Source organism: Amorphotheca resinae (genome assembly GCF_003019875.1).
Source record: "Amorphotheca resinae ATCC 22711 unplaced genomic scaffold M430scaffold_12, whole genome shotgun sequence".
In the NCBI taxonomy this organism is placed as follows: Eukaryota; Fungi; Ascomycota; class Leotiomycetes; order Helotiales; family Amorphothecaceae; genus Amorphotheca; species Amorphotheca resinae.
In genome coordinates, this window is record NW_020194482.1 from 1,267,919 (window position 1) to 1,291,300 (window position 23,382).

The 23,382-nt window shown below is 52.4% G+C and overlaps 8 protein-coding genes across 8 annotated transcripts; 3 read left to right on the forward strand and 5 right to left on the reverse strand.

Annotated features, from left to right (window-relative positions):
• Positions 1 to 655: 655 nt before the first annotated feature.
• On the reverse strand, positions 656 to 1,762 carry M430DRAFT_109519 (hypothetical protein; the record flags this gene model as incomplete). Its single annotated transcript, XM_024861283.1, has 1 exon — positions 656 to 1,762. One exon carries the CDS (start codon positions 1,760 to 1,762, stop codon positions 656 to 658), a length of 1,107 nt encoding a protein of 368 aa, XP_024717623.1.
• A 919-nt stretch (positions 1,763 to 2,681) lies between these two features.
• On the reverse strand, positions 2,682 to 7,454 carry M430DRAFT_109189 (hypothetical protein; the record flags this gene model as incomplete). Its single annotated transcript, XM_024861263.1, has 3 exons — positions 2,682 to 2,824; positions 2,872 to 6,943; positions 6,990 to 7,454. 3 exons carry the CDS (start codon positions 7,452 to 7,454, stop codon positions 2,682 to 2,684), a joined length of 4,680 nt encoding a protein of 1,559 aa, XP_024717624.1.
• Positions 7,455 to 8,547: 1,093 nt separating this feature from the next.
• M430DRAFT_147114 (hypothetical protein) lies at positions 8,548 to 9,652 on the forward strand (the record flags this gene model as incomplete). Its single annotated transcript, XM_024863047.1, has 1 exon — positions 8,548 to 9,652. Exon 1 carries the CDS (start codon positions 8,606 to 8,608, stop codon positions 9,650 to 9,652), a length of 1,047 nt encoding a protein of 348 aa, XP_024717625.1. The 5' UTR covers positions 8,548 to 8,605.
• A 480-nt stretch (positions 9,653 to 10,132) lies between these two features.
• M430DRAFT_22686 (hypothetical protein) lies at positions 10,133 to 12,502 on the reverse strand (the record flags this gene model as incomplete). Its single annotated transcript, XM_024864745.1, has 5 exons — positions 10,133 to 10,337; positions 10,397 to 10,428; positions 10,486 to 10,845; positions 10,914 to 12,060; positions 12,123 to 12,502. 5 exons carry the CDS (start codon positions 12,500 to 12,502, stop codon positions 10,133 to 10,135), a joined length of 2,124 nt encoding a protein of 707 aa, XP_024717626.1.
• Positions 12,503 to 13,305: 803 nt separating this feature from the next.
• On the reverse strand, positions 13,306 to 13,691 carry M430DRAFT_185550 (hypothetical protein). The gene has a single exon (XM_024863897.1). It carries the CDS (start codon positions 13,595 to 13,597, stop codon positions 13,325 to 13,327), a length of 273 nt encoding a protein of 90 aa, XP_024717627.1. The 5' UTR covers positions 13,598 to 13,691; the 3' UTR covers positions 13,306 to 13,324.
• A 122-nt stretch (positions 13,692 to 13,813) lies between these two features.
• M430DRAFT_128428 (hypothetical protein) lies at positions 13,814 to 18,028 on the forward strand. Its single transcript, XM_024862065.1, has 12 exons — positions 13,814 to 13,981; positions 14,038 to 14,116; positions 14,175 to 14,635; positions 14,690 to 14,874; positions 14,926 to 16,112; positions 16,162 to 16,502; positions 16,550 to 16,651; positions 16,708 to 16,899; positions 16,956 to 16,998; positions 17,048 to 17,226; positions 17,280 to 17,397; positions 17,447 to 18,028. The coding sequence occupies exons 1-12, from the start codon at positions 13,892 to 13,894 to the stop codon at positions 17,620 to 17,622; spliced, it is 3,153 nt and encodes a 1,050-aa protein (XP_024717628.1). The 5' UTR covers positions 13,814 to 13,891; the 3' UTR covers positions 17,623 to 18,028.
• Positions 18,029 to 18,182: 154 nt separating this feature from the next.
• M430DRAFT_147123 (hypothetical protein) lies at positions 18,183 to 20,056 on the forward strand. Its single transcript, XM_024863048.1, has 4 exons — positions 18,183 to 18,409; positions 18,483 to 18,504; positions 18,560 to 18,746; positions 18,802 to 20,056. The coding sequence occupies exons 1-4, from the start codon at positions 18,335 to 18,337 to the stop codon at positions 19,862 to 19,864; spliced, it is 1,347 nt and encodes a 448-aa protein (XP_024717629.1). The 5' UTR covers positions 18,183 to 18,334; the 3' UTR covers positions 19,865 to 20,056.
• A 92-nt stretch (positions 20,057 to 20,148) lies between these two features.
• Positions 20,149 to 23,068, reverse strand: M430DRAFT_45414 (hypothetical protein; the record flags this gene model as incomplete). The annotated part of the gene is made up of 3 exons (XM_024867767.1): positions 22,442 to 23,068; positions 20,895 to 22,391; positions 20,149 to 20,834 (listed from the first exon to the last, which is right to left on the reverse strand). Exons 1-3 carry the CDS (start codon positions 22,713 to 22,715, stop codon positions 20,149 to 20,151), a joined length of 2,457 nt encoding a protein of 818 aa, XP_024717630.1. The 5' UTR covers positions 22,716 to 23,068.
• Positions 23,069 to 23,382: the final 314 nt, after the last annotated feature.

Genomic DNA, 23,382 nt, shown 5'->3' on the forward strand with positions numbered 1-23,382 from the left:
AAGAGCAAGCAAGCAAGCTGCGCACCAAACACAAATATGATACACTGATCAACCCAGCCGTGAAAAGATAGATCCCCTTTTCCCTTAATTTCCCTGTAAAAAACGTACGCCTTGAGGTCCTGAGATATACGTCTGGTGTGGTGTTTTCCGGAACGTTTGATGGCACCTCCCCTCCCTACCCCACACACCGAAGAATTGGAAGACAAGAAAGAAGACTTGGGAGAAGAAAGAAGAAGGAAGATGAGGAGCAGCTTTGGTAGGTACTGCCTAGAGGTTTTGAGTTAGGTGGGGTTATTAAGAGGGGGCGGGGGCGGGAACTCACTGTAATTAGAGATGGAACTCTACTACTGATGACCAGCGATATTATCGATCGGAGAAGAACGGATTGATATGTAGCGTCGGTATACATAAGTAAGGGAGAAAAACGGAAGCAAGTTCGGTGCCGCGCCAGCCTCAAGGGGCGGGATGGTGGGAAATTTCGTTCGTGAATCGTAAAAAACCGAGAAATGATTCTTTTTTGGGTCGTCAAACTTTCGAACTGGTCGGTGCTGAGAGCGACCAGTTTTTCAGGGGATGGGCAGCGGTGTCTTCGAATATCGTCCCGACCTCAAGCAATCTTCAGTACTAGACTCGAGGATATCGCTACGTTTCAGGCTCACAGGTAATCCCTCTCAAACTCTGCGTCGAGATGAACCGGCACTCTCTCCTCCTCATTGCGATCCTTGTTCTGGTTCTGCAGCAGTTGCAGCAGCAGCTTGTTGTTCTGAGAGCAGATGAGCTCGATCTTGTCGACCTTGTTCTCGAGCGCCCGCAGTCGCGCATCGCTGCCCATGATCTCCATCCAGTCCTCTTTCGTTAGTGCGCCCTCGACCACTACCCTCCGGGGTGGCTCAGGTGGGTGCTGTTGTGTATACGCCCATGAGGCCTCTTGCTGCTGCTGGATCTGGGCTTGCAACTCGCGGTTCAGCTGGCGTTCGTTCTGACGCTTCCGTTTGCGCGGGTTATAGCCGTTCATGTCAACCTGCCCATTAGCCGGCACCAGTTCCCCGCCCTCCTGCGGTGGTTGCTGTCCCATATCCGCGACAGGCGCCTGCGGTGCTGCCCCTGGCCTCGCGCCCGGATTCTGAGCGCTCACCAGCGTCTCCGCCGCGAGAGCAGCTCGCCTGGCCTCCTTCCTCGCTTCTTCCACCCGCCTCCTCGCATCCACCTGTCTCATGCGCTCCGCCTCCGCCTCGCCATCCTCCGTCCTCAAGAACTCCATCCACTGATCCAGGTGATCGTTCAGCTCCCCGCCCGGCTTCTGTGGAATTACCCCGTTCTCCCAGTCTGCTATCTGCCGTCTCCTCGCCTCCACCAATCTCGCGACCGTCGCGCTCATCTGCGCAAGCACTTTCCCCGTGTCCTGTTGGAAGGCGGCGTTGACGCCGGCCCAGAATTGCGCCTTGGTGCCCTCCTTGTAGTTGTGGCGCTGTTCATAGCAATGCTTCACCATCAGGACGTGATCGCGCTCCTCGAGATTCTGGCGCGGTTTGCGCGCGCTTCCAGTGGCGGTCGACGCAACTGAGCTTTCGCGCATCTCGCGTGCCGGCGTCATGAGGGAGCGTGGAATAGGCGGCGGGTTCATTCTGTTTTCCGAAGTAGGCGTGGAGTTTTGGTGGTCGCGCTGTTGGCTATTCACGGTTTGCTGTGACTGGGGACGCGAGTTCGCAGGCGTGGAGGGGGGTAAGATTGGTGCTGCTTGACGATTAGGTGTCGGTGCCATTGGGACGAGCTTGAAGGTGTGGAAAGCCGGTATCATAGGCCCATGCGAAGTCGCGAGGAGGATTTGAAGTCTCGAAAAGAAGGGTTTCTGTGTAGATATCTGTGCTGTGCAGTCGAGGTCGAAGGACAGATATGGGCTAGCCGTCTTGGGCATGGCTCCCGCCTCTTCGGCTCGGAGACGAAGTTTATCCGGCCCCTCCAAAACCCGACTTGATACTGTACGTCCGTAACGACGTTGATCATTATCAGAAGCATCTTCAATCTACGGACCCCTATTTTCACTCTTCTTACGCGCTGCTTCTTTGGCTATAAGGGCCAGGAAGGAGTCAGGATGCTATTCACGCCATGCATAAGCCCCTGTTCTCATCCATCCAGATCAACACATGAGGAATCAAGGCTGAGGTACATAGAAATGGTCTACTATCCTCGATCGAAGTCCACAATGAAATCTCAGCTGCATTACAGTCTATGCTTGGCTAGGTAGGTACGGTACCATCAATTTCTCCGCGCGCATATAATAAGCATGTACACTACAGCCATAATACACGCCAAATGAAAGGCGGAAATCCTAGAACCGCAGGTTTGGATATCTGGAACCAGGTCTGCTGCATCAACAGCACCCGTGAATCTCCCCCAAGATACTCACTCCACCAACGCAAATACACTCTTACAGACAAGGTATTATAGTGCAGCCAGCCATTCATGCTCAACATGCATTCTTCTCCTTCCCCACGCCCGTGCGGGTCATTACTCAAAAGAGAGACGTAAAGAAAATTTTAGACAGAGGAAAAGATCATGCGTGATCGATGTGTTGGCCGTCTGGTCATAAAAGCTTCCCGTAGGTTGCGGTGCTTCAAAATCAAGGAAAGACGTAAAATTCGTAAAGAAAACGCCGGAAAGGCACTGTATTAAGACAGATTTCAATCTGTTCGCCTCATTATGCTATTGCGGCCTGCTTGCCTCGGTTGTGTTGAATTCCGCGATCCCGACGCAGCAGGTCTCAGGGAATGGGAATGACGTCCCTTTGTGGAATGTGAGTGTAAGTGTCCAACATGGTGTTTGCCTGTCCAGGGTTAGAAAAGATTTAAGTCTGGAAGAGACGAAGCCTACCATCACAACATGCTCTGACATCCTCGAGCCTGTCGGACTCCCGATCCTGCCTCTCGATAATCTTTCTCAAGTCCTCGGCGCTGTCGTCCACCTCGCTGGCTTCATAAATGCTCCCTGCTGCAGCAGCCCCTGGCCTGCCTTTCCGACTAGAGTAACTGCCTATTTGTCCATTGCCACCCTTCCAGTAATTACTCAGCCGAGAAAGGGTACCTGCCGCTGGGCGGGAAGATGTCGAGGCCTGTCCAGGGTGTACAGATGCTCGAGCTGATTTGTGGCCAGCAGGGGACTCATTGCGAGTTGTCCGGCTATTGTAGGAAGATAAAGATGTTGGGCCTCTACGGGTATTATTGTTGTTGCTGTTGCCGAATCCAGGATTGAATTCGTCAACATCGTCCCGGGTGAGACCCTGGACAACCTCTGCAGTGTCGCTGGCTGATTCATCTCCAGTTCGTAGAAGCAAGTAGGACAATGCATTGAACCACGTCTCGTGGCGTTGACCGGTGGTTGCAGTAAACTTGACATCTCTGCCAGGGGTCATGATAACCAAGCTCTTGCGATGCAAACCGGGAGGCATTGGGTTGTCATCTGTTACAACTCGGACGGCTTCAATGGGCACACTCTTTGCCTTCAGCTCTGACCGACCAGCTTGTGAGGGATCATGGTCACTCCAATACAAAGTTCTGGTGTATGGATGAACCCAGAAGTAACGACGGTGTCGATTTTCTGACATGGTTCCCCGACCAGCCTTACGGGTGTATTTCCAGAGATATTCCCCAATCATCGTCTGGGTAATAGCATTTATCATTCGCGGGTCTGTGCCAGGCTGAATGCCAGTTGGCATCGCGCCTGGCCGCATATTAAAGCGAGCGTCGAGCTCGGATACAAATGACGAGACAGACGACTGTCGGGATCTTCCAGTCCCAGTCGGTGAGTGGGCCTCCGAACGGCTAGATTGCACAGCTCTCGGAGTCGTTCCACCTCTCTCAAGATTGATGGGCTGAGAGTTTGGCGTCCTAGGTCTGAAAGATGGGTTGGCTCTTACAGCAGAGGCCGGTAACAAGGGAGGTCCCATAGACCCTGCTCCGCCATTCGAGGAGCCAGTGCGTTGAGCTGCTGCTGCAATAACTTGCTTGTGATCAGTGGGTAATGGCGGATGCACGCTTGATACTGACCCATTCCTAGAGCTAGAGGGTCTTTTGACAGGAGATGTATCGTTGGCGGAGCTGGTATCAACCATCTTAGTTCTGGAACGACCAACGCTGCCGACGCTTTCTTGTGACTTGCGAACTCTGAGACCAGCGGGAATGATAGCTGTACCCCGCGGCGGCGACCAGGCATCTAACCTATGGCTGTCTTCAGCGAGAATCGTATCTCGTCTCTTGCTCTGAAGCAGATCGTCAATTTGCTCGGAGGTTAGCGTTGTCTGCGCGCCTTCGTCGCTCATTTCGAAGAGGGGCATTTTCACAACTCGCTCATTAGTATTGCTAGAGAGCTCTTTGAACGGTCGCTGGGATTCTGGAGTTTCCGGGGCTGGAGAGCCATTGAGTGATTGCCGTGTGTCGTCTTCGGCAATGACTGGGGTTGCGGGGCGTTTGCCCTTGCTCCTGGGAGAGACAGACCCAAAAACGGAAGACTGAGGGGTTTGGGGCTCATCTTCTGCAAGGTCCACTTCATCAGATTCGTCTCTCGGAATCATAACGCCATCTCTTCTTGGGCTTCGAGGTGAAATAGGCGTGGTGTGGATCGATTGAATAGTTGAGAAGGCCAGTGGTGCAAGTACTGGGGCAACCTCTTCCGGTATGCTCGGTGCATCTTGTTCAGTGGTCTCAGGAACAACGACGGGCGACTCAGGCTCAGGCTCTATTGGTTCGACATGCTCTGACACGATGTTGGACATGGATAATAGAGGTGCTAGAGGCGCTGGAGATGCGGCAGGTTCAGCAGTCCCGAAAGCGGCAAGATCTGCCATCGGCGTGTGCGCTCTGGAGTCTGGTGGAAAGGGGAATTTGGCAAGCTTTTCATCCATCACCAGAGGATCATACTGCGAGCTCCTATCAGTATATGTTGACGTATAGGTTGATGTCGACATGGGTCTGGTGCCTTGGCTATTGACATTGAGAAAGTTGTTGAACTGTTCATCCTGCCATTGGCTGCCCGCGTCAGACATCGACACTCGGATTTGAGAGCCCGTCGATGCGTGCTTGTTACTCATTAAGCGTGCCTCCTCGGCGATAGATACACCAGCAATGCCGACTTCTGCGACAACGGGTACAGCACTCTGAGGGGTTGCTGGCGCGGGTTCCCACGGCTCAGTCATCATCCCAGTATCGACCATTAGTAATTTTGGCAATTTTGGTACCGGGGGTGGAGTCTGAGGTGCGAGGATGCCCCTCGCAGTACCAGGTCTCGAGGTTGAAGCCGAGGATCGTGACACGAACGAGCGGCGACTTGGGGTCCCTTGTATAGACTCATCATCGCTACCTTCCAGATCACCAAGCTCTGCGAATAGGCTCTGTCCAGCTTGAGGTGTCCCGCCATTACTACTACTTGCGAAACTTGGAGGGCTACTGTGGAACTGTGGTTCCTCACTTGGTCCTCTTGATCGCCGGTTGCCACCACGACTAACTCTGAGCCGGAGCCGCTGCGGTTGAGCCGTTGGTGTCTTCGCATCTTCGTAGCTAAATTCATCACCTGACGTTGATGCGGTACTCTGGAACGATCTCCGATTTCCTCGTTTGGTCAACCCAAGGGGCGCAGTCTTCCTACGGATAGTGCCACCAGCGCCAGTCTCGGTCTCAGTAAGCTCGTCGTTGTCGCTCATGTCCTCGTGGCCGGTCTGGAAATCTTCAGTCTCCGTACCACGTTCGTTTGCCGTTTCGAAGGCATCAGTCCCCTCGTTAGCGGTGTCAAAGTTATCACTGGAATCGGCGATTTCTGAGGCTGGAGCTCCACCTGCAGCAGCTCCAACAGCTCCTTGAGCCTTGGCGGTTGATGTAGAGGGTGATGAGCTACTTTCTCCGTCATCTTCTTCCCAATTGGTATCATCATCGATCACGATTTCGCTTCTACTGCTTCTGATCCCACCAAGTTGGCCTGGTCTGAGGGGTTTCTTGAACTCCTTGGAATCCGTCTTGCGGCTCCTCTTAGCACTCCCAGGCACCAAGCCACTGTCGCTTCGGCGAAGCTCTAATTCATCTCTTGCATCTTGAAGCATCCGCTTCAGTTCTAGTTTTTCCGTTTTCTCACGATGAATATTGCCCTTTAGACTCTGGATCATTCGATGAGCGTGTTGCAAGGAACTCCTCAGAGTCTCAGATTCCAGCATGTTGTGTCTCGGGGTATTCTTGATTGGCGAAGGAGGTGGCGAATGCTCAGGAGTGGCATTATCCGCAGCGGTCTCGAAATCATCATCACTGAGGCCTCGTGCTTGGGTTCGGTCTTCTAGTAGTCGGTTGCGTTGGTGCGCGACAGCCTTGGCTAGCTCCTGGTTCTGGCCTGTCAAATCCTCAATCTTGCGTTGTAAGGTTACCCGTTCATTCTCGACCATGTTCATATTCCGTTTCACGCTTCCCAACTCAACCTCGTAATGCTTGAGAGCTGCAGTATGATCCTCGGTGAGTTTGGCATGGTTCAACTTGATCTCGTCGAGTTCTTTCTGGGTGGAGCTCTTCTCGGCTTGCGCAATGTGGAGACTATGGGTCAGTTTCTTCTCCCTGTCTGCCGCCTCCTTTGCTGCAGCCAGAAGTTCGTGGATTTGAGTCTCCAGATTCCAGTTCTCGTCTTTGTACCTATGCTCACTCTCATCCAAGCTCCTCAACCGCTCATTGAACCCCTCTGCTTCGATTTCAAGCCTTGATTTCTCGTGGGTGACGGTCTTCAATGCTTCTTCCTTCTCCGCTAGCAGGGCCTGAAGATGTCGAACTTGCGACAGGAGTGAAGTGCTGATCTCTGTGGCAAACTCAATATCGTGCACACGACTCGAGGGCTGGTTCCGCTGTTTTCTCGTAGGCACGCTGAGTTTAGATGGGGAGCTGGTGGCCTGGCTCTCAAATTTGGAAGGGCTGGCAGTAGACTGTAGCATGTTAGTAAAAATAAGAAACCACTGATCGCCAAATTACCTTCGCATCACCGGTAAATGGCGATCCGCCCATCTCACCGCTCGCGACCCGAGGCTTGGGTAGGAAAGCCCTAGCACTCTCGCGTCCAACCTCATTGTACTCCTTTTCAATTTCCACCAGTTTCTGTCGTAGTTCCGGAGGAATCTCGCCCTCGATCTGTTGCTTCTCGACGTCTTTCAGGCGTTCCGCAAGATCCTTGCGTTGCTGTACAAGGGTTGTGCCGAGCCTCGAAGCTTCTTGTATACGTCGTTCTGTCTCAGCGAGATGAGCTTCCAAAGCCCGCTTTGCTTGTTCTGGAGACGACGTAGGGCCGAGAGCGAATAATTGATTGTCAAAATGAGAGAACCGGTGATGGCTAGAGCTCGTCGATGAGGACAGGAACGGGTCCTGATCAGCGTTCTCAGCGGACGTCTGGTCTGCCTGCGAGGCCAGGGATGGATGGTCTGCCGCCAACGAAGTCGACATCTTGGTAGGCCGACGCCGCAGACGCAGTTGCTCGTCCAACAACTGCTATCTCACAGAACTATCCGCTCTGGAATTGCGTCTTCGTCCTGCTCTCTCCCCCTCTCTCCTTTCTTGTTCCGTATGTCCTGGCTCCTGATCCTCAACCGATTACAGGAAGACACTTATGGGCGCAGGGTTGCGCGAGAATCGGCCCACCTTTGAATATCTGGTGACTGCCGTAGTATGACTTTGTACTGCCGTACGTGTGGTACAAGTGTTCCCGTTTGTTTGTGGAACGCGGTCGTGAGCCTGGGTTGGGCTGGTTCAGTTGTTGATACAGATGAAGGGGCGCGTTTCTTTTTGCCGAGGAGCGTGTTATCGCCTTTGTTATGATTACAGGATGCACAGGAAGTGGGCGTGCGACCCTTGACTGGTCTGTCCCAGGGACCAGCAAGCAGGGACAAGACAGGAGGACAAGGAGAGGAAGAGAACGAGGATAAAGAGAGGGTGGTGAGAAGGTGGAGGTGGCTCAGGAATAAATGTCGTGCGGCGTCCTGCAGATCCAGTTGATCCAGATGCGAACCAAAACGGTAAAGCGGGCGTCGTCTAAAACTCGGGTGGGATTCAGGCCTCAGGCCACAGGAATTGCTTGGCCCTATGGGAGAAGTGAGAAGTGGACGGCGTGGACGGCGGGTGGACTGGTGGCCGTGGTGGAGGTGGTGGAGTGTGGTCGAGATTCGTTTGATATTGGAGCGTGAACGCGTGGATGGGGCTCACGATTCACGAAGTCTGGGACCTGTCAGCTTGACTGGGCTGGATCCTTCTCCTTGACGTAGCGCATGCAGACAATGAAGGGCGCCACGATTCAGAGGAGTTCGCATTATTGGCCTTTGCTCAGGCTCTATTGATTGCCGGGCGTTTGGAGATGCGAGACATGAGCAGCGACGAGCAACTTGTGTGCCTTAGGTGCCTGAGGTATTCATATGAGGTTCGCCCGCATTCTCTGCCTTTCTGCCTCAGGCTTACAAATGCGGTTGAGCCGCACAGCCGCCTTACCTAATGCGGAGTGAAGTCAGCCTCGAGTACCTTACATCTGGATCGCTCCTCTCCACGGACTTCCGCCCCCCCGCAATCAACCTAAATTCCACATCTTCCACACTTCCATTTCCAACATGGATACCACAGATACCACAGAATCCCCACAGCCAGCCACAGCCACAGAGCCTGTCGCCGTCTTCAAAAAGCGCTCTGCGAAAGGGAAATCCAACTTCCGCAAACGAGCCGCCACTCCCCCCCCAGCCTCGGACAGCGACTCTGACTTCTCCTCCTCCGCCGACGAATCCGGGCAGCGCATCAAACGGCGCAAGAAGAACACCAGCGGCGTCATCACAGCCTCGACCAAATCGACCGCGGCCTCTTCCTCCAGCGCTGACCTGTTCGCGACCAAATACGAAGCCGCCCACAACACCACCATCAAGAGCGTCAATGACGCCACCAAGCACAGTAACTGGTACGACGAGCACGCCGACGATGCCCTCTCCCACAAGAACCTTCTCGGGACAACGCGCAGCGCTCCCGCTCCCGATGGGACATACAAGGGCCTCGCAAACACCACAAACTTCATCCAGAAGAACCCCGACGCGCCGACGCGCGTAGTCGGCCCGGTCAAGGCACCGACCAACATCCGCACCATCACAGTGACGGACTTCGCGCCGGACGTGTGCAAGGACTACAAACAGACGGGATTCTGCGGCTTTGGAGACAATTGCAAATTTCTTCATGCGCGCGAGGACTATAAGCAGGGCTGGCAGCTTGATCGCGAGTGGGAGAACGTTACGAAGGGAAAGAAAGTGACGGGCGGCACGACGGTAGCGAGTGCGAATCGTAAAACTGGGGGCGGGGAAGGAGAAGAAGACGACTCAGGTGATGAGGAAGCGATGCTCGAAGGTATTCCCTTTGCGTGCATTATCTGCAGGGAGAAATATAAGGATCCGATCGTCACCAAGTGCGGGCATTACTTCTGTCTGGATTGCGCCTTGAAGAGATACAGGAAAGATCCTAGTTGTGCGGCGTGTGGAGCGGGTACGGGAGGCGTGTTTAATGTGGCGAAGAACTTGAAGAAGCTGCTGGATAGGAAGAGGGAGAGGGCTGCTAAGAGACGGCAGAAAGCTATAGAGGCCGGAGAGGAGGTTAGTGATGAGGAGGAGGAAGAGGGGTAGTGTAAGATAAAATAATAAAATAAAATTGAATACGATTTAAAATCCTCGAACTCCAAGCCCAAATCTGAACCAAAAAACTAGGTACATATTTACTTGCCCATACGAGGTAGTTCCTAATAGTATAGGTATTTAATCTAAAAGCGTTTCTCTGATCGATGTTCTACTGGTTATACTGACAGAGAGTGGCCGAGTAAGAAAAATGCAGAGAATTCGGTAAGAGCACTTGGCGTTAATGAGATGGTAGATCGGACGAAGTATCTGAAAAAATGAACAGGAATAGCTGGGCGATGCTGTCTTCGATAACCCTGCTCGCATTTTTGACCTCTATATACTGTGTCTCGAAGTGCGCCTTGGAAGGTACCACCAATTGGATGTGCATTGACCAAGGTATCTAGCAACAAGAAGACAGCCCTCTAAGTAATATCATTCCAAGTCATATTCATCATTTGCTTCTATTTTCAACGCTAGTGGTAGCAGAGCTCACAACTTGCTCTTCGGGTCCAAATCTGGACCAGTCCCTTGCATATGAGATGCAGGAGATCGTTGGACATCACCGCTTCCACAACATGATTGTGATCCCGGTGCCAGGACAGAAGTATGATTCTTTGTGCCGGGAACGTCAATGGCGGGATTGGCAGTAAAGAAATCTGCTGGGCGGAGGTGGATCTGATGTATCTCAACAGGCCTATAGACTCCATAAGTATATATGTTCCAAGGAAAGTGATCAGTGGAATGGGATCTTACATGACGGGCCAGTCCTCAACTCTTGGGTTGTGCTTAGAATCTTGGTGTCAGCCTCTCTGCCTACCATTTCCTGGGTATTGTCTACTCACAGTGAGGCCAAACGTGTGCCAAACAACAACGTCCTCGTTCTCAACATCATCATTTCTCGCCACCGCGTCTGCTACACCATCCACTTCCTTCTTGCTTTGATTGGTGAATTCTCCGCCTGCCCATAGCTCGCCCTCTTTATACTTTGTAACCCATACATGATGCTGTGCAAATTGAGCTCTTTTAGCCACTACACTGTCCGGGTGTGCTAGGAGGAGCTGTGACGCAGCAGGGATAAACTTATAGGAAACAGGTCGGCCAGAAATAGGATTCAACTTGGACGGATTTGTCATTTTCACTGTAAGGTTTGTCATCGGTGAAGCATCGAAGAATTGTGATTTCCGAACAGGTGTCCGCCTGACCTATTGATAGAAGCACCAGTCAGTCAGGCTCTGCTCAGTGTTTGGTGACAACTGAAATATCGAATTACCTCGTATCCATTGCCGTATGGATTAAGCTCTTTAGATATAGGCATTGGGAGCGACTCCTCTTTAAAAATTGTGTTGGCGTGTCCATCAATCGCAGGATCGATCCGGATACAGAATAAGTGCTGGTGGTTTTGAGCCAAAGCACCCCCAGACACAACATTGCCCCAAGGGCTCGTTTTCCCGGGGTCAATGTTGACCACACTGACAATTCCTGTAGCTCGCGTCTCGATGGTAATCCCCCCAGCCTGGTCAAATTTGTACGCAAAGAGGTACTCATAATTAGCAAGTGTAATGATAAATTGAACCACAAGCTCGCGAGAGCGGCTTACAACCGCTCTCTGGGTCCTGAAATTCGTGTGCTTCCAGCCGATCCCATTATCCTGTTCATGTAAACAAACGACGTTTCTGCTAACGCTGGCCGTTCCATCAGACTCCGTCAATACGGCATCGAAGTATTTGATCACCCCAAGACAATCACAACCAAGGGACAGGTTATTGGCTGCACGCCCTGCACCAGCATCACCGAAATCAAAGGCTTGCTTGCGATGAAATGGGGGTCTTGGATCGCCATATGGCACTGTCATCTCACTCAGACTCAGTCTATACAGGACACTCCGCCCATCATATCGAATGTCATGAAGTGTGGCGCCCTCGCGAGGATTGAAGCCCAGCCGGAATCTCCATTTTTGCCACTCGATCAAATTGTCGCTGACCTGAAAGGATGGCCCTTCCGGTTGTATGACATTCAATGGTTTGATATCGGTGCGCAGTGGCTGAGAAAGAAGCTCGGGTACATACTCAGAAGGAGCGCAGTGCTCGAGGACCTTCTTCGTATGTGTCCCGTACGTTAACCCATCCTCGGTCCCGCCTGTGGCCAGTTTATCAACCCGCACAATCTCCTTACTGTATGTATCCAGGACTGGGATGATAGGAAGTGGGTAGCCATAGTGGTTTGAATCCTCGTTTCCCGAGCGGGTATCTCGTGCGAAGCAGAGACCTTGTGTGTACCGAGGCGTAACCTCATCATCCCCACCATAAGGCCACGGATCAATAGTGACAACGAATCCTTCGGGGAGATCAAACTCGGCGATGGCCTCTTTGTAAAGTGGCGACGCAAAGCAAGCTTCCGTGAATTCAGCGAATTCGGTACTGCAGTTACCATCCCAGTAAGTATGGCAAATCGATACTGAACCAACTAGGACTTGACTTACGTCGTCAAGGCGGGTTGATGAGCCTTGTCAACCACGCGTTGTTGAACCTCCTTTCTTGAAACGACATCCACCAAAGACTCGGTATATTCATGAGTCCTATCACCCCGCACGATATCGTATGATACTTTTGCTAATCGCGCGGGGCGAGGTGTCTGTGCCGTGAGCTTGCCAGCATGTTCGAGCTCGAGAAAGGCACAAAGCTCGCTCTTTGCCGGCTCTTGGAGAGCTATCGATCGAAAGGCCAGGGCAACACCGGCACCGCGAGCATCCAGGATAACCTGACGAGCCACATCGGACTCGGCGACGGAGAGCTGCTCGAGGGGATGTGGAACGGGTAACCCACCAGGTCCTGTTCCTGTTCTCGATTGGCCTGCGGACATGCTCGTGAGGGGGAGGGGTATATAGAAGATGTAGGTAGGTAGGTATGAACAGACAAATAGATAGCAATGGAAGTTTGGAACTGTGGGGGGATAGTTCCAAGTTTAAGTAAAGAGGAAAAAGAGGAAGAAGAAGAAGAAGAAGAAGGAGAAGACCTCGTACTTATTTATTGTCTCGTCCAGCCTACCGTCCCTCACGGCCGGCGTGCTGAGTGTGGTGATTCGCGAATGTGTGATAAGAATGGCTGTCGGAGGGGGAGCTCCAAGGATCGCCGATGTCCCATTGAGGAAGGTACAGCCGGGCCTCCCCAATTGGAGCTATACCGCATACGGTTAATGTACCCTATCCGGTTAGGTCATTTCGGTAAGGCACGCGGGACAGAGTTCTTCCGTGGTAGTACCTAAAGTATCAGGGCCTCAGGCATGATGCTTAGGTAAGGTACAGTTGTAAGACGGCAGCTATACGGTTACTTTTACTTTTATATAACGTAGGTCAAGGATATCAAAGGTCAATTTGTCAAAGTTATGAGTGTTCCCTCATTCCCAGGCTTATTCAGTAGCTGTAGGCAAGCTACCGAGGTTATAGAGGCGGCTATAGTCACGTGACGTCCCTGACACCGCTCCGCCTTATCCCTTGATCCATCCAGGACACAGCACAATGTTGGCCTACCTATCATGCTGATGTTGATGCTCGGTATCAACTTCGATAAGGGTCAATGCGATAGACCCTTACCGGACAAGAGGCAGAGGCACTTTAGCCCTAACTCCATGTATGGTCAAGGTTGGCTTCAATCGGCTCTGTCATGACCCACGCGTTACCTTACCTTAGTTATCGTCTCGCAGTATCGTAGAATGAATAGGAGGATCCCTCTCTCTCCCTCTCTTCTGTGGCGCAGAACCAGTATCGTCTTGCATTATCCCCCGCCTGGAGAAGATTATTCCATTTGTCGTTTTATCCAATTCTTGCCCAAGGTACCTCAACCATGCATCCAGCCCACGGAATGATGTGCCATCCACGGCTGCAAAAAGACGAGAACAAAGAAACACGGAGAAAAAAGACAAAACCTGGAAGCAAAGAGAGATGAGGTTGTCGATCATCCCACTTTAGCCTCTCCTCTACAGTGAAGTGATAGCAACAAACAAACCACTGTGCGCACACACACACACACAAGGTGAATTGAAGATCGGATCCCATACCCTAGAGCGATCCCTCCCAGAGTTCAGACCGCCTCCAGCGTTATTAAGGCAGAAAATCTGTTAGCGAACTCCCCGACCACAAAAAGTAGTCCCTGGTCAACACCCTTCGACGATCCCCGCCTCGACGAAGCCCTTCTTTCACAATTATCGTTGTCTCCCCAACTCTGAGATACACGCGGCGCATCTCTACTAGTCATGGAACCCGCGGTCCTACGCGGTCGTATTGTCGCGACGCTCAACCCAGATGCAGACGCTCGACGGAGGGCTGAGCTGGATCTGAAGACGGTAAGCCGCTCCAGCGACAAAGTTGTCAGGGCCGTCCCCTAATTCTCTCTCCGCAGGCTGAGGAACATCCTGGTTTCACTGATGCCCTCCTTGATATCTTGCAAGCAGAGCAGGAGGCCCCCGTTCGCATGTCGAGTATGCAAACCCGTACCCCTCCTCCTAGCCCCTGGCCGATGCTAACGCAAGACTGCAGCGGTTGTCTACCTCAAGAACCGTGTCGTCAGAGGCTGGTCACCCAGCGAGGAGAGCCCACAGAACAAGGCCATACCTGAGGACGAGAAGCAGAGATTCCGCGAACGCTTGCTCCCTGTCCTCTCATCTTCCACCCCACCGATCCGACAACAACTGGTCCCGGTCCTCCAAAAGATCCTCCACTATGACTTCCCTGAGAAGTGGCCCGCCTTCATCAACATCACCGTCCAGCTGCTCGGGACCAACGATGCCTCCTCCATTTTCGCTGGTCTCCAGTGCCTTCTGGCTATTTGTCGCGTTTACCGCTTCAAGTCAACAGACAACCGAGCCGATTTCGACAAGATAGTTGAGGCAACCTTCCCACGTCTTCTGGAAATCGGACAAGGGCTGGTGAACGAAATGAGTGAGGAGGCTGGAGAGATGCTCCATATTGTGTTGAAGGCATACAAGCATGCGACATTCGTACGTCTTAGGGGTTTTCCTCGCCGGGATACAAGGGATGCTGACAAGTTGTAGTTTGACTTAGCAGTCTCCTTAAGAGAGCAGCAGCACGTCGTCGGGTGGTGCTCCTTGTTTTTGCATACTGTTGCAAAGGAAGTCCCTGCTACTGCCCTGCCAGAGGACTTGACAGACCGTGAGGCAAACCACTGGTGGAAAGCGAAGAAGTGGTCATATTTCAACCTGAACCGCCTATTTGTTCGGTAAGCCATACCCCGCCCCCTTTTCGGGGCTCTAGCTAATAACCCCTACAGCTACGGCAATCCAACATCTCTACAGAAAGGACAAGGGGAGGACTATGCAGAATTCGCAAAGAATTTCATTACCAATTTTGCTCCAGAGATCCTGAAGGGTTACCTGCAGCAGATCGAAAAGTGGGTGGCCAAGACCACATGGCTCAGCCGGCCTTGTCTATCATATACTCTTGTCTTTCTAGACGAGTGTGTACGGCCCAAGCAAATGTGGGCTCATCTCAAACCTCACCTGGATACCCTCGTCACCCACTTCCTTTTCCCCGTCATGTGCTTGTCGCAGGAAGATGTCGAGAAATTCGACTCCGATCCCGAGGAATATCTTCATCATAAGCTCAATTTCTATGAAGAGGTCTCTGCGCCCGATGTTGCTGCAACGAACCTTCTGGTCACCTTGACCAAAGTTCGAAGAAAGTATACCTTTACTATCCTGACCTTTGTTAACACAATCGTCAACGAGTACGAGACGGCTGAGGAGTCCAAGAAGAATCACATCGCGAAAGAGGGCGCATTGCGTATGATTGGGACATTGTCCAGCGTCATCCTTGGAAAGAAGAGTCCGATTGCTGAGCAAGTTGAATACTTCCTGGTACGATACGTCTTCCCCGACTTCCGCAGCTCGCAGGGATTTTTACGAGCCCGCGCTTGCGATACGGTGGAGAAATTTGAGCAACTTGATTTCAAAGATCCCAATAACCTTCTCATTATCTACCGCAATATCCTGGAATGCATGGCAGATCCTGATCTGCCCGTGCGTGTTGAGGCTGCGCTTGCACTTCAACCACTCATCAGACATGACATTATTCGAACGAACATGCAACAAAATATACCCCAAATCATGCAACAGTTGCTTAAGCTTGCGAATGAAGTCGACGTTGATGCTTTGTCAAATGTCATGGAAGACTTTGTTGAGGTCTTTGCAGCGGAACTAACTCCCTTCGCTGTGGCATTGAGTGAGCAGCTACGGGATACCTATCTGCGGATTGTCAGAGAACTCCTGGAGAGGAACGAGCAGCGGGATGATGACGATTACGGTGATTACTTGGATGACAAGAGCATCACCGCCCTGGGCGTTTTGCAAACAATCGGTACCCTGATCCTGACATTGGAGAGCACACCCGACGTTCTTCTCCATATGGAATCTATATTGATGCCGGTCATCAAAGTGACATTGGAAAACAAGCTCTACGGTAGGAGAAGATGCTTATCATTATCACGGAATTTCGCTAACCAAATTAGATCTGTACAACGAAGTCTTTGAGATCATTGACAGCTGCACCTTTGCCGCCAAGTCAATTTCTGCAACCATGTGGCAGGCCTTCGAGCTTATCCACGCTACCTTCAAGGCTGGTGCTGAACTTTATCTTGAAGACATGCTCCCAGCGCTTGACAATTTTGTCCAATATGGGAGTCAGCACCTCATCAACACACCCCCATATCTCGAGGCTATGTTCAGCATGGTCCAGGATATGTTTACGGACGAGAAAGTGGGTGGTGTTGACAGAATCTGCGCTTGCAAGCTGGCAGAAGGGATGATGCTCAGCCTCCGAGGCCATGCCGATCAATACGTAGTGGCCTTTGTATGTCTCCTACTTCTTTGCCTTGTTCTGATGCTGACTCGTCCTAGGTTGAGATGGCAATGCGAACACTCACGAACTCAGATATCAAGGTTAAGTCATACCGGATCCATTTGATGGAGATGGTGATCAACGCCATCTACTACAATCCCGTAGGGTGCCCAGCTGAACTCATTACTGTTTCCGAAAGCTAACTCTCACATAATAGGTTCTGAGTCTACATGTGCTTGAGTCGAACGGATGGACCAACAAATTCTTCAGCTGGTGGTTCTCGAGTATCGACAGCTTTACCAGAGTCCACGACAAAAAGCTTTCGATTGCTGCTATCGTTGCGCTACTCACACTTAATGCTGACCAGGTTCCAGTCAGCGTTCAGCAAGGATGGCCTAGACTCTTGCAGGTGTGTAATATAGTAAGACGTACCAATGCCTAAAATATATACTAACATCACTGCAGGGCATTGTTCGACTTTTCCAAACGCTCCCAGCTGCTTTAAAGAGTAAGTCTGAACTGCCAACTGCTAATAGCTTTGCTCACATCTCCTCCAGATCGCGAAGAAGCCCTGAAAGATGATTTCCCACTAGAGGGCTCTGCATACGATGACGATGAAGATGATGATGATGCATGGGGAGGGGATGATACCGCCTGGACTGAGGAGGCTGAGGGCGAGGACGAAGCAGATGGTAAAGATGAGAGTAGCGCCTACCTCGAATTCTTGAATGAGGAAGTATGGCATCTGAAATTGGTTGGAGACTTCGTGCATGCGCTAACACTGTCCAGGCTCAGAAATTCCAGAATCTGGAAGACGACTCGGACGATGAGTTGGGAGAGGAGAGTCTCCTAGAGACTCCGCTTGACAAGATAGAACCTTACCAGCTCTTCCGAAATGCCCTCCTGAGTAAGTTTCCCGTTGGTTCCATTGGCTGTGTCTGGCTGACAAAACGTAGAACTCCAACAAGAACAACCCCAACTCTACGAATCCCTCACCACAAACCTCAACCCGGAAGAGCAAAACATTGTCCAAGGCGTAGTCCACCAAGCCGATGCTCTCGCCGCCGCCGCCGCCGCCGCCGCAGTGGCTGAAGGCCAGGCGCCCGGCGCCGTCTTAAACGGTGCAGCGTGAGTTCAAGTAGATAGTGTCGAGGCGGAGCAGAGCGGTCCAGGCGCGCAATGATGCATGCATTGCTGGCGTTCTCATATCGAGTCAAGACTCCTCTTCTCTCAAGGGTGATATGGGTTGCGGAATATGTTTCTCCTGGGGAGACGAATAATGCGAAGGGAAAAAGTTCGATAAGGGAATTGGGCGGCCAGCAAACGGATAAGTATAGATAGTTAGATGGCCTAGTCGGTGATGTGAATGAGTGAGTAGATAGTAGATATCAGTCATGACCCTCATGCTTTTCTCCATTGCTTCTCCTATAAATCGTAGATCTTCAACCCCTCACTCCACTCTCTCATGAGATCAAAGGACGGGGAGGAAGGGGACATAGGTACATAATCGATTCAAATACATGATTTCCAGTATTGCCTTGGAATCAACAGGACTCCAGATCTCCGCGCTCTTCCGTATTTGGTATCGAACCCGTCGAACCCCTGAGGACGATCTTCCGTTCGCTTGGCAACCGAGGGGTTCGAACGATTGTCATACGGATCGAGTTGCACGCTGCGACTTCACCTCCTACATCCCCAACTCCCTACACACTCGACCACCCGAGTCTTCTTCATTCATGATTCTGAACGTTCTTTTACTTCGCACGATTTGAGAGCTTTGCTCAATTCGTTTTGCTCGAACCCGCGCGACAGAACACCCCTCTCTCTCTCTCCACAATCTCACAATGGCAGCACCTGTTGACCCTGCTACGAGGAAGAAGGTGTTGAGGGTTATCTTCATATCTCTCCTATTGGATCTTGTACGTTTTTTCTCTTCCAAGCCCTTAAGCATTGTGATCGTACTCCCGTCAAGTCAGTAGCTAACCTGATCAGTTATCTTTTACCTTCATCCTTCGTACGACCTCCCAATCCTTCAGCAACCAAGCATTACTGATCCCCGACCTATATAGCTTTATTCCCAAAACTGTTAGAGTTCTATCGCAATCTAGAAGCGCCCATATCCTCTACCGACGAACCTCGAACCCTCCTCGCACATATTCTTCAGTATCTCAACGCATACAAAGCCTCTTTTGCAAGGCCCATCGATTCCAGATATGACGTTGTGCTACTTGGCGGGGCTCTGGGGAGTCTCTTCTCGTGAGTATCTAGAAGAGATGCCACAATCTACAATATCTGACATCTATCTACCTAGTCTTCTCCAAGCCCTTGCCTCCCCCATCATCGGGATCCTCTCCGACAGATACGGCCGCCGAACAGCCCTCCTCACCAGCATGGTCGGCAACATCCTAAGCGTCCTCCTCTGGGTCTGCGCCACCGATTTCCGCACATTCCTCCTCTCCCGCGTCGTGGGCGGGCTGTCGGAAGGAAACGTCCAGCTCGCTATCGCTATGGCGACTGACGTGTCGGACGAGAAGCAGAGAGGCGCGACAATGGCGCTCGTGGGGATATGCTTCAGTATAAGCTTTACATTTGGGCCGGCTCTGGGCGCCTGGCTTAGCACGATTAGTACCGTGGTCGCCAACCCTTTTGCGACAGCTGCCGGGTTCTCGCTGTTCTTGATCGTGACGGAGACGATATACCTATATCTCTATCTCCCCGAGACGCTCCCCAGCAAAGTCGCGTCCGCGGAAGCCACAAAGACCTCCGCACCAGCACCTACAAAACCTACACCACCGTCAGATCCCCCCATCCAACGCACCAACTCCCACTTCCTCCTCAACCTCACCCACCTAACCTTCATCCTCTTCTTCTCCGGCATGGAATTCTCCCTCCCCTTCATGACCTACGACCTCTTCGGCTACACCTCCTCTCGCAACGGCCGTCTCCTCGGCTACATGGGCCTCATCTCCTCCCTCCTCCAAGGCACCCTCACCCGACGCCTCCCCCCCCTCCTGAGCATCCGCATCGGTCTCATCTCCTGCCTCTGCGCCCTCTTCCTCCTCGCCCGCATCTCCTCCATCCCCGGTCTCTACGCCGCTGCTACCCTGCTCGCGATCACTACCGCTACGGTAGTCACAGGCCTGAATGCGCTCTCGAGTTTCGAAAGTGGCACGGGGGAGCGAGGGAGGAAGTTGGGGGGTTTGAGGAGTTGGGGACAGCTTGGGAGGGGACTGGGACCGTTGCTGTTCACGAGTGTTTATTGGTGGGCGGGGAGGGAGAGAGCGTATACGGTGGGGGCGATGGGGGTTTTGGGGGTGTGCATGCTAGGGTTTTTTGGCTTGAAGAGTCCGGGGAGAGGGAAGGGGGGGCTTTAGGAGGGCTGGATTATTCTGTGCTTATTGGTGTTGGAACGGATGGGTGGGTTAGATGGGTTATAGACGGGTATGGATGTATGTATGTGTATGAGTAGGTATGTATGTATATCTAGACGAGTTAAGATAATGATTTCCATTTCATCTCGTTCCATCCCCCCCCGCTAAAATACCGCCTATATATATATCATACCGTAATATATCCATCTACCTTACAATAAGTATCTATTATCGATCCATTGCCTTGTCATCGATCCATTCCCTCAAATAAAAGAAGAGGCCCACTCCTAAGGTTGAAGTTTAGCATCACCCCCTTCCCTCACGGGCCGTTGTTCCTCCTTTTCCCCAGACTCAGCCTTAGCTACTACAGCCACAGCTTCGCTCTTGGTATTGGTCTCTTGCAGAACAGCAGCAACAGCAGCAGCAGCACCACCTTCCCCCCCCTCTTCTTCCTCAACCTCCCCCGGATCTTCCTCCCTACACGTACCATTCTCGCACACCAGTATCCTGGTCCTGCCATCTCTCCCAAAATCTGTAAGCAGAGAATTCCTCTCCCGCAACCACGACGCCGTCGTCCCGCCGCCCTCGAGCCTCGCAAACGTCCCCAGCGCACCGCGCGGCTGCTTCGCAAACGCGCGGATCTTCGCCTCTCCCCTCCCATTCCCACTCACCACAATACTCTTGATGCCAAGGTGAGCAGCTACGATACTAGGCATGAAGGAGGCGAACAGCCAGGGGTACTGGATGATTTCGGATTCGAAGCTGGTGGTTGTTTCCTTGGCTTTGAGGGCGTAGGCCGGAGAGTTGAGGAGGCTGGAGAGGCGGTAAAGGTTGGAGGCGGAGATGCCGTTGGTGGAGGGTTCGCTGGTGTCCATGCCGTCTTTGAGTCGGAGGATGATGTGCGGGGCGGAGGAGGCCGTGGAGAAGAAGCCGCCCGTGCCGTGGGTGTCGTAGAAGAGGTTGATTTGAGATTCTGGGGAAGTGGTTAGTTAGGGGTGTATAGGAGAGGGATGTTGGGGGTGGGGGAGATTACGTTGAAGGTCGTCTGCCCAGCGAAGCCACGACTCGTCAAATGTAGATTCGTAAAGGTCAATAAGTCCGTCGATGAGGAAAGCATAGTCATCAGCAAAGCCCTGTGTCTCTCCCCGCCCCTCGCGCCACACCCTGTACAGAATCTTCGTCTCCTTGTCGTAGAGCTCGTCTCTGATGAAGCTAGCCGCCTTGACAGCAGCAGCGAGGAAGCGACTCGACTTCTCCGGGTCAAATCCTTTTATGACGGCCGCAGTCCGAGCCAGCGCTCCTATGGCGATCCCATTCCAACTGACGACAATCTTATCGTCTAGAGCGGGCCTCACCCTTTCCTTCTCCCTGTGTGCCCTCAGAGCGGCTTTTCCTTCCTTGATGATCCTCACCACCTCCTCTTCCTTGACCCCAAATGTGCTCGATAAAGAACTTGGATTACTGACAATGGCCAATACATTCTGATCGATAAACTCGTCATGGGCATCGTTCTCTGGCGCCACGTTTCCGTGGCTGCTGACATTGTAGAAGGCAGATAGGATAGGTTCCGATTGTGGGCCGAGAACATTCTCCAGCTCCCTCTTGGTCCATACGTAGAATGCACCCTCGCGCTTCTCAGCGTCGCCTTTCTTATAAAAACTGTCCGCGTCTTCACTAGAGTAGAAGCCCCCGGCGTCATGAGCAAGCGTGGTTGTCAGGTACTCTCCGATATCATAGACAACGCCGAGGAATTCGGCATCGCGGGAGAGGAGGAAGGCATCCAGGTATATGTGGAGGAGCTGTGCGTTATCGTACAGCATCTTCTCAAAATGGGGCAGAGACCAATCCGCAGTGACGGAATATCTAGCGAATCCATTTCCAATGTGGTCACGGATCCCACCGCGAGCCATCTTCCGCAGGGTTGAGATGGCCATGTTCTCAGCGACCTGGCACTCCGACTCGCCGACAATGTCCTGGACAACCTGGGGATATTGACCCAGGCGAAGAAGGAAGGACAGTTTGGAGGGAGTGGGGAATTTCGGAGCCGATCCAAAACCGCCATTGACTTTATCGAAGGTCGAGGCAAAATGGTGATGCGCTTCCTCCAGCAATTCGATTTCAAGCCCTTCCCCACCCTCCCCTAGCCGGTCACCGAATGTGCCCTCAGCGGCGAAGTCTTTGAGTTGTTTGAGAATCTGTGCCGAGTCTTGACGACAGCGGTCTTCCTGCTCCCTCCATACGGTGCTCAGCTTATTTAATATCCCAAGAAAGTCGACCTGGTCCTCATACGGGGTTGTGTTGCTATTCGGCCCTGGCCAGTAGGTCCCCCCAAAGACGGGTTCGAGATCAGGCGTGACAAAGACGTTGAGGGGCCAGCCGCCCGATCCTGTGGTGGCCTGGACGAAATTCATGTAGATACGATCGATGTCGGGGCGTTCCTCACGATCGACCTTGACCGGGATGAAGGAGTCGTTGAGAATGGCAGCCACTTCTTCGTTCTCGAAGGACTCGCGCTCCATGACATGGCACCCTTTTGTTATCAGCCTCGAATCAACGACCGTTCTTCCCCAAGGTACTCACAATGACAAGCACTATAGCCAATGCTCACAAACAAGAGCCTGTTCTCCCTCTTGGCCAGCGCAATGGCCTCGTCGCCCCAGATCTGCCATGCGACGGGATTAGCAGAGTGTGCCCGAACGTACGGACTCCTGCTCTCCCCGGCCCTGTTCGACAACACCAGCTTCTGCGGCTTCTCCTCCTCTACTTTCAGGTTCTGCCCCAGACGGTCTTGGCCCTTCAGCGCATGGCCGATTCCCTGCCCCTCGACATCCACACCGCGACGATGCGCAGCCATCGTGACCCCGTCGGATCCGTATCGCTGTGTGCGATGGCAAGAAGAGATTTCCGGTGATTGCGATTGGAGACGGACGAGCACGACGATGAATGAATAGACTGGGTGGCGGCGCAACGATTGTCTTCCCTCGTGCGCTCAGAGTCCGCGGCGGGGGTTTCTGGTGTGTTCAGACGGCACGATGTTCGGACGTGGTGGCGGGGTACAACCAGCTTCGAAGTTCCGATTGCTGTATCAACTCAACGCGCGTTCTGCAGAATGGTTCCTCTGAACAGTGGTGGTGGTGATGATGCTGTCGCGGTGTCGCGAAGAAGAGGTAAGATGGGCTTTTGAATAGAGCGCGCACTAAATACTACGATTTCCTGCGTTCTTGGATCTTCCGTCGTTATCGCTGACGCCACTCGGACCCATGCTGACTACGGACTCGGAGGCTCAATACTCGATACATTTATTTTAGACCTTCGAAAGCTGCTTTTTTGTTCCTTACTTGATTCACATGCCAAGGACACTTTTACTTTTACTTCAACTTCAACGACATAACACATAAAACGTCCAACTACTGAGAGCACTGCTTATTCGTCATCATCATGTTAGCTGACTACCGTTATTTATACCACCTTCAGCCGTCATCCGACCTCGAAGGCGTCCAAGCTACCACGTCTCATACAAG

Bases quoted from the DNA above. Each gene is read 5' to 3' on its own strand.
- M430DRAFT_185550 (XM_024863897.1), bottom strand. From the start codon at position 13,597: ATGATCGACAACCTCATCTCTCTTTGCTTCCAGGTTTTGTCTTTTTTC.
- M430DRAFT_128428 (XM_024862065.1), top strand. From the start codon at position 13,892: ATGGAACCCGCGGTCCTACGCGGTCGTATTGTCGCGACGCTCAACCCA. The intron at 13,982-14,037 runs GTAAGCCGCTCC...CTCTCTCCGCAG, and splicing joins CTGAGCTGGATCTGAAGACG to GCTGAGGAACATCCTGGTTT. The intron at 16,900-16,955 runs GTGTGTAATATA...ACATCACTGCAG, and splicing joins GATGGCCTAGACTCTTGCAG to GGCATTGTTCGACTTTTCCA.
- M430DRAFT_147123 (XM_024863048.1), top strand. From the start codon at position 18,335: ATGGCAGCACCTGTTGACCCTGCTACGAGGAAGAAGGTGTTGAGGGTT. The intron at 18,410-18,482 runs GTACGTTTTTTC...TAACCTGATCAG, and splicing joins TATCTCTCCTATTGGATCTT to TTATCTTTTACCTTCATCCT. The intron at 18,747-18,801 runs GTGAGTATCTAG...CTATCTACCTAG, and splicing joins GCTCTGGGGAGTCTCTTCTC to TCTTCTCCAAGCCCTTGCCT.